Below are 7,680 nucleotides of genomic sequence, written 5' to 3'. Positions count from 1 at the left end.
CCCAGGCCCCCGCCCCCTGCAGGAGGCCTTTTGGTAGGCCGTCATTGTAAATAAGAATTTGTTTTTAACTGACTTGCCTAGTTAAATAAATAAAATACAATCTGGTGCCATTGCTGATAGCCTATAACCAAATATGGTCAAATGACTTAACTTGACTACATCTCTGAATGTGTGAGGCCCAAAATGACAATCACACTACCCAATGATCATTGGCTCATTCAAATACACCTTTTGCAGATTTGGAAGGCCCTGGCTATTGGCGGTTGAAAATATTTGAGACAACCACTAATGGAAAGGTACTCCAGATCTTAAAACTGAGACAAACAGCCCAGACACATGGAACTAGTTTGACCAAATTTCATGGATATGCAGATGGTATTTGATATTAGGGAGAAGTCCTAGTAGATCCTCCTCGATGGCTGTGACATCTTGACAGGCAGCAGTGTACTGTTTTGCATGAAGACAGTTCCAGGCAGGCATGTCTTCATCACTGTCAAAAATGTAGCATTTAGGAAGCATCCATCCACTAACACTCAATCCACTGGAGCAGACACAGCCTTCATCTCTCCCAACGAGTCAAATCTATTCAGGTGATTGTCAGAAGTTTGGTTTCAGTTGAAATCTGTAAAACGTTGGTTTGATACAGTAACACTCTTGGGAGTGCTGCAAACAATAGTCTTAGTTTGTCAGATGCCGCCATTGGTGACTAACAGCTCACAGCTTTTTGTTGTTCACTCAAGGTTACAAAGTAATTATCAAATGGTTAGTTTGGTTCCGCAAATAAAAGTACAAATGTCCCACAGTCAATTAAGAAATGAGTGCAGGGCTACAATAAGTTCTCTGATCATCACAGACTTGCAGTTGATGTCTGTGTACATCTGAGGAGCAGTACCCTATTTGTATAGTACCTTCCCACTATAGACAGATTCATGATGTATGAATGGATAAGGCTACATACAGTACCATGTCTGATACCACATGGAAGATATCTTTGTTAAACGGCTTTGGAAGTGTTTTTAAACCCATCTTAAAAGAGAAATTCTGTATATTTGTATCACCTTAAAAAAAAAAAAAGACCATTCACATGAAGCATATGTTTGGATGTGATAGATGTCAGAAGATAAGTCTCACTAAAGGATCTGCAGTTTGTCATGAAATATATATTTTAGTAAAACTCTTGATAGACCACTTAAAATGTTCACCTTTATTTAATTGTTGGGTACATTTACACATCAAAAGATCAGGTGGGTAGGTACCTTCTTTAAGACAACACACTAGCAACTAGCCTCTGCGTAAAGACAAAGACAACAACTAAGGTGCAGTGCAATGTGGAGAGTTCTTCACAGATATATACACAGAGTATACTAAACATTATGAACACCCACTTTTTCCATGACATAGACTTACCAGGTGAAAGCTATGATCCCTTATTGATGTCCCTTGTTAAATCCACCTCAATCAGTGTAGATGAAGGGGAGGCAGGTTAAAGAAGGATTTTTTTTAACCTTGAGACAATTGATTTTGTATGTGTGCCATTCAGAACGTGAATGGGCAAGACAAAAGATTTAAGTGCCTTTGAACCCGATATGTTAGTAGGTGCCTGGTGCACCGGTTTGTGTCAAGAACTGCACTGCTGCTGGGTTTTTCACGCTCAACAGTTTCCCGTGTGCATCAAGAATGTGTGTACCACCCAAAGGACATCCAGCACACATGACAACTGTGGGAAGCATTGGAGTCAACATGGACCAGCATCTACACCTTGTAGTCCATGCTACGACAAATTGAAGCTGTTCTGAAGACAAAAGGGGGTGCAACTCAATATTAGGAAGGGGTTCTTGATGTTTGGTATAGTCTGTTTAGGCTATTCATCTATGTAAATCTAAATGTATACAAAGACAGTACATTCATAAATATGGTTCAAATGTACTGTCTAATAATGTAAAACTAAATGAAGACTTGTAATGTATTTTTTTGTTTGTTGCTTTAACATACAAATTATAAAATAATGAGGCATGCGTAAAATATCCTGGAGGGGTCCATTTAAAATTCAATATAATGTCTTAATGCTGGTGTGTGTGTGTGTCATGAGTCCTACGACATGGACTAATAAATTAGTTTAGGTTGACTGGTTTGCAAATATAAATATTGAAAAAGTTACTGTAGTTCTGACAGGAGTGACTAGACAGAAACCTTTTCACGGTGAACAGTTTCCTCTGTCTCTTGTGGAGCTAGAGAGGATGTAAACCCTCACCACTCAACAAATCTCACAATACCTCACCTCAGTCACTACCACGCTGCTGGCCTCCACGAGGTCTCTGCAGGTATACACTGTTGTAAAAAAATAAAAAAAGTGAGGTACAGGAGAACTCAGACTTCATTCAGGATCTGAGATGGTTTCCTACCCCTGAAGATTTTGTTTTTTTTGTTATTGAAGTAAAGCTTCACAGAAACCTCTCCCATGTTGAGAATACCTCACTTTTTAAATGGCAGGACCCTATAATGCACAATTTCAGCCTGTCAAGGTCAGTGTGTGTGTATGGTGTGATTGAGTGGGAAGGATGTAGGTACGGTATTGCACCCAGGTCGCTGCGTGCTGCTAACTGTCAAAGAGTCCCGCGGCCTGTCCGTGCTCACATCTGGGTGATCTTGCCCTTTTCTCCGTTGTTGCCATTCTCGTCGCACTCAAAGCCTCCATTTTCCAGGGCGTACTCCTGCTTATCCTTAGGTGCCTCAGCGTCCCCCTCTGCTCCCTCGCTGTCTAACTCAGACGAACCGCCTCCACACTTCCACTTATACATCTGGTAAGCTGTAGGAGGCGGAACCACTCATGTTACACCTACTGTGTTCCTTTACAGCCACATTTTTCAATCTAAATAAGCACCGACAAGCATCAATAATATAGTCTGAGAGAAGTTAATGATCAGACTGGCACCCGGGCAATCAATCATTAGCTAGAATGACAAATAATTGTTGGGAATATAGATAACACACGGTAGAAATACCAGACCATAGGCCTACTATACATCTATAAGTCGACCACAAAATCATTCAAAACTTTTGGATAGCATATCAATATTGACATTAGCTCTTCAACAGCGGTATAAGCTGACCCACCTCCAACAGACATGACAGCCACCACCAGTTGGAAGATGCTGTAGATGAGCGGGAAGGCGAACATGACCTCCAGCTCTTCAGGGGAGAACGACAGCTGGACGATGGTGCTGCACAACTGGGAGTTCTGGAAGCCTGTCTCCAGGGCGATGGTACGACACCTTAAACACAACAACGGGCTTGTTAACTATAGTAGGTTCCATGGAGCGACGAAGGGCTCCGCTTGACTGGCGTGCTTATGAAGAACCTCCTGCTCTGTTAAATGAACAAGGTGAAGTTAAAATGCACTGGATGGTTTTCATTTTAGCGCCTGTGGAGTACATTGCACATCTGGTACTGTAGTGCTTACATTAACTTGAATGTTAAGGCATTTCCAGAGGGGAGACAAAGGGAATAACTTATTCAGGCTATTCAAGTATAATTCCGGTAGGTGTTATCAACACTTTCTATTGCAATGGTAACTTGGATTTGATCAGCTAGGTACAATATTAAGACTGGACTACCATGAATCATATAATATTGCAGTAGTACTTGTGCCAGGGTTGTCCTACAAAGCGAGCCATGAAGAAGCCCAGGGTGAAGCCTACGAAGGGGTAGATGGCTCCGATGATCCAGAGAGAGGGAGAGATGGTCCAGGAGGACTGGTACAGCACCCCACCTACCACCGCAATTATGATGATGAGGAGGAGGCCAACTATGGAACCCACCTGCAAACACACATTTTAAAGACTTGATTTGAATCCACAAATCGCATGCACACTATTGATCCCGGAATAACAACCTAGAAGTGTATAGTGTAGCAGTAGTGTGGAACAAAACCAGCTGTATGCAGTGCGAGGTGTTTGATCTTACCTTGAGGATCTTTTTGGCTGTTTCAGGCCACTTGTTTTTGACGTAGATTCCCAGGGCGACGGGGATCAGGAGGGACACCAAGGTGATACCTGGAGACAAAGATATACAATCTGTCATGATCTTCCAAACTGCCTCTGGAAGCAACGTCAGCACCAGAGTTGTTTGTCGGGAGCTTCATGAAATGGGTTTCCATGGCCGATCAACATGCGCAACGCCAAGCGTCGGCTGGAGTGGTGTAAAGCTCGCCGCCATTGGACTCTGGAGCAGTGGAAAACACGCTCTCACGCTTCACCATCTGGCAGTCCGATTTGGGTTTGGCGGATGCCAGGAGACTACCTGCCCCAATGCATTATGCGAACTGTAAAGTTTGGTGGATGAGGAATAATGTTTTTTCATGGTTCGGGCTAGGCCCCTTACTTCCAGTGAAGAGAAATCTTAATGCTACAGCATAATGACATTCTAGACAATTCTGTGCTTCCAACTTTGTTGCAACAGTTTGGGGAAGGTCCTTTCCTGTTTCAGCATGACAATGCCACTGTGCAAAGTGAGGTCCATAGAGAAAAGGTTTGTCGAGATCGGAGTAGAAGAACTTGACTGGCCTGCACAGAGCCCTGACCTCAACCCCATCGAAAACCTTTGGAAAGAATTGGAACGCCGACTGCGGGCCAGGCCTAATCCCCCAACATCAGTGTCCAACCTCACTAATGCTCTGGTGGCTGAATGGAAGTAAGTCCCCGCAGCAATGTTCCAACATCTAGTGGGATGCCTTCCCAGAAGAGTGGGGGCTGTTATAGCAGCAAAGGGGGGACCAACTCCATATTAATACCAATGATTTTGGAATGAGATGTTTGACGAGCAGGTATCCACATACTTTTGGCCATGTCGTGTACGTAAGCTGCTATAAGGATCCGAATGTTTTAGCATTTCTAACGGTGTTCTAACACAGAAATACAATCAATATGTGGAAATCTATACTAATTATATGTTCCTGTGCTGCTGGATGGAATCTAAAGAGTGCTGTACAAAAGCATTCCCACCAATACATTGTGTAGATGGTACATCAATGCATATGCCCCTGTATGGAATGGTTTATTTTAGTATTGGTAGCTACCTATGCTTTGGTAGGGGATCTGGATGGTGTCAGCAGAGGTCCAGACAGACGTGTAGATGAGCAGACACAGAGGCATCATCCCCAGGGCCAGGATAGAGGAGCAGGCTGTCATGCTGATACTAGAGTGGGGAAAACACACAACATTAGTACGCTGGATCACGATAGAAACGCACTCGCATAAAAGTACTCAAAAACGTAGTACCAAAGGCAAAACTTGAAAGTAGGCTAAATCAAACAAATAACATGTACTCTTAGGAAGAAAAAAGGAAAAAAACGTGCCATCTAGAACCTAAAAGGGTTCTCCGGCTGTCCCCATAGGAGATCTCTTAAGAACACTTTTCTGTTCCAGGTAGAACCATTTTCAGTTCCATTCCAGAGGGTTCTACATGGAACACAAAAGTGTTCTACCCGGAATCAAAAATAATTATCCTATGAGGACAGCCGGAGAACCCTTTTGGAACCCTTTCCCCCCATTCTTCTTCATCTAAGAGTGTTACTGCTTCCAGTCAGTCTCACCTGAGGTCCATGTCTCCATCCAGCCAGTAGGCAATGATATTAGAGCTGGAGCCACCGGGACAGCAGCCCATGATGATGATGACGACGGCCTGCACGGGCAGCACATTGAAGGCCAGCGACAGGGCGAAGGCAGCGAAGGGCATGATGCCGAACTGGCACAAGAAGCCGATAAAAATTCCCCATGGTCTCTTGATGTGTCCCCACAGCTTTCCGGCCTCCACAGTGCAGCCCATGGAGAACATGACCATGGCCAGCATGACGGTCAGCACGATGCTGAGAACTAGGCTCAGGATCTTGTTGTAGTTGCTGGGAGCCACCAGGCACGACGTGCCCGAGCATATCGTGGCGTTGGTGTGGCAGGTGGCCAACGCCACAGCAGCCGTTGTCATTGGTGTGTTCATAGTGGAGAACAGTGACGGGGGTAAAAAAATATGTATCTAAAAAGGAACCCAATAGAAGAATTCCAGAGTGCGGGGGGGATGGAGAGAAGTCGTCTGTCCTGTGGTGTTGCGTTCTTTTAAGACTCCTCCGGCTCTCCTCCCTCCTGTATCCACGGTGACGAGGGCTGCACTGAGAACATACACCTCTCCCCTCCAGGCCTTTAACACCTAAAAAAAAAAATATAATAATAATTAACTCATGCCTAACGTTTTTATGAGGTCAGTGTCCAAATGCGAATGCAGAAAAAGACAGTCATTGATTAAACTTACAATAAACGTAAATTGCACCATCTTACTTTTTTATCACTCCTTCAGCTCTTAAATTTTATTGTCCTCTTCCAATCACAGCCATGCAACATCATCATCCTGGTACCGCCACCAAAGGAGTGATGATGCCTACCTGTACGTGTTGTGCGCGGGCACAAGGTCCTGTCTGGTGTGCGTCACCTCTCCCCAGTGGGACTGTAAAAGAGTAGGACTGGAAAGTCTCTGGATGTTGGACCCACTATGAAAAAAAAGCTAGAGGTGGAAGGAATGCTCTGTGTGTCACTGAAAGACGCCAAAATGACATCGTATAAGCCTCGTACCCAGTGTGGGGGGGGTAGACTTTAGCTGTTAGAGGAAGACAAGGACACTAAAAGTAAGTGAGGAACTTCACACTTCTATCGTTTGGAGAAAGAAAATGAGACAGTGAAATTCATACGCTAGAAAATAATAATATAATATCAACCAAGTAGATGGATAAATATCTGTCAACAAAAAACATGGAAATAATGTGTTACAGCACAAAAACTGTGACAACCTATGTGTGCGTCACATTTCACTATATAATCAGTCGTATTACTGTACCTCAAATGTATCATAAACCATCTGACTATATTGTAGGCCTGTAACTAGGTTGTTCTTCTTACGCAACTATCCAGTTGATATTACATGAATGTAACCTTATTTGTCCTGAGATGAGACCATGGTTCATTCTTACGCCAGAACTGATCCCACAAAATACAAGATCTTATCCCAGTCTCTCAAAATGTAGCCAGTTCAATAGTTTTTGCTTCCCTTAGTACTTCTTTCCCCATTAATTCTGTCATTCATTAAATGCTAGGGGAAATGTTTAACAAAGTCTCCACCAGTAGCTTACTATATAGGACCCTTTAGGTCCAGAGTTCTACAACAACCAACACAAATGTTTCCTTTTATAGTTTTTATTACAAAATTAAAACAATCCATATTCCCATCACCATACAGTGCATTCAGAAAGTATTCAGACCCCTTCCCACATCTTGTTACGCCTCATTCTAAAATCGATTAAATAAAAACACATCAATCTACACAGAATGACAAAGTGAAAAAAAAGAAGTGTAGAAATGTTTACAAATGTATTAACAATGACAAACAGAAATACCTTATTTACATAACTAATTAGACCCTTTGCTATTATACTCTAAAATTGAGTTCAGGTGCATCCGGTTTCCATTGATCATCCTTGAGATGTTTCTACAACTTGATTGGAGTCCACCTGTGGTCAATTCAATTGGACAGGATTTGGAAAGGCACACAACCTGTCTATATAAGGTCCCACAGTTGACAGTGCATGTCAGAGCAAAAACCAAGCCATGAGGTCAAAGAAATTGTCCGTAGAGCTCTGAA

At 43.0% G+C, this 7,680-nt stretch overlaps 1 protein-coding gene across 1 annotated transcript; it reads right to left on the bottom strand.

Annotated features, from left to right (window-relative positions):
- Window positions 1-1,741: 1,741 nt before the first annotated feature.
- On the bottom strand, window positions 1,742-7,353 carry slc10a2 (solute carrier family 10 member 2). Its single transcript, XM_039014131.1, has 7 exons — window positions 6,431-7,353; window positions 5,591-6,198; window positions 5,075-5,193; window positions 3,964-4,052; window positions 3,643-3,818; window positions 3,115-3,272; window positions 1,742-2,806 (listed from the first exon to the last, which is right to left on the bottom strand). Exons 2-7 carry the CDS (start codon window positions 5,989-5,991, stop codon window positions 2,631-2,633), a joined length of 1,119 nt encoding a protein of 372 aa, XP_038870059.1. The 5' UTR covers window positions 5,992-6,198; window positions 6,431-7,353; the 3' UTR covers window positions 1,742-2,630.
- Between the last annotated feature and the right edge of the window lie 327 nt (window positions 7,354-7,680).

This window comes from Salvelinus namaycush, chromosome 19 (assembly GCF_016432855.1).
Source record: "Salvelinus namaycush isolate Seneca chromosome 19, SaNama_1.0, whole genome shotgun sequence".
NCBI lineage: Eukaryota > Metazoa > Chordata > Actinopteri > Salmoniformes > Salmonidae > Salvelinus > Salvelinus namaycush.
This window is presented reverse-complemented; position numbering and strand designations above follow the sequence as displayed.

Coding starts and splice junctions, on each gene's coding strand:
- slc10a2 (XM_039014131.1), bottom strand. CDS start 5,991: ATGAACACACCAATGACAACGGCTGCTGTGGCGTTGGCCACCTGCCAC. Junction 4,053..5,074: donor GATCCCCTACCAAAGCATAG/GTAGCTACCAAT, acceptor CTTTGTCTCCAG/GTATCACCTTGGTGTCCCTC. Junction 3,819..3,963: donor CAGCCAAAAAGATCCTCAAG/GTAAGATCAAAC, acceptor GTGTGTTTGCAG/GTGGGTTCCATAGTTGGCCT.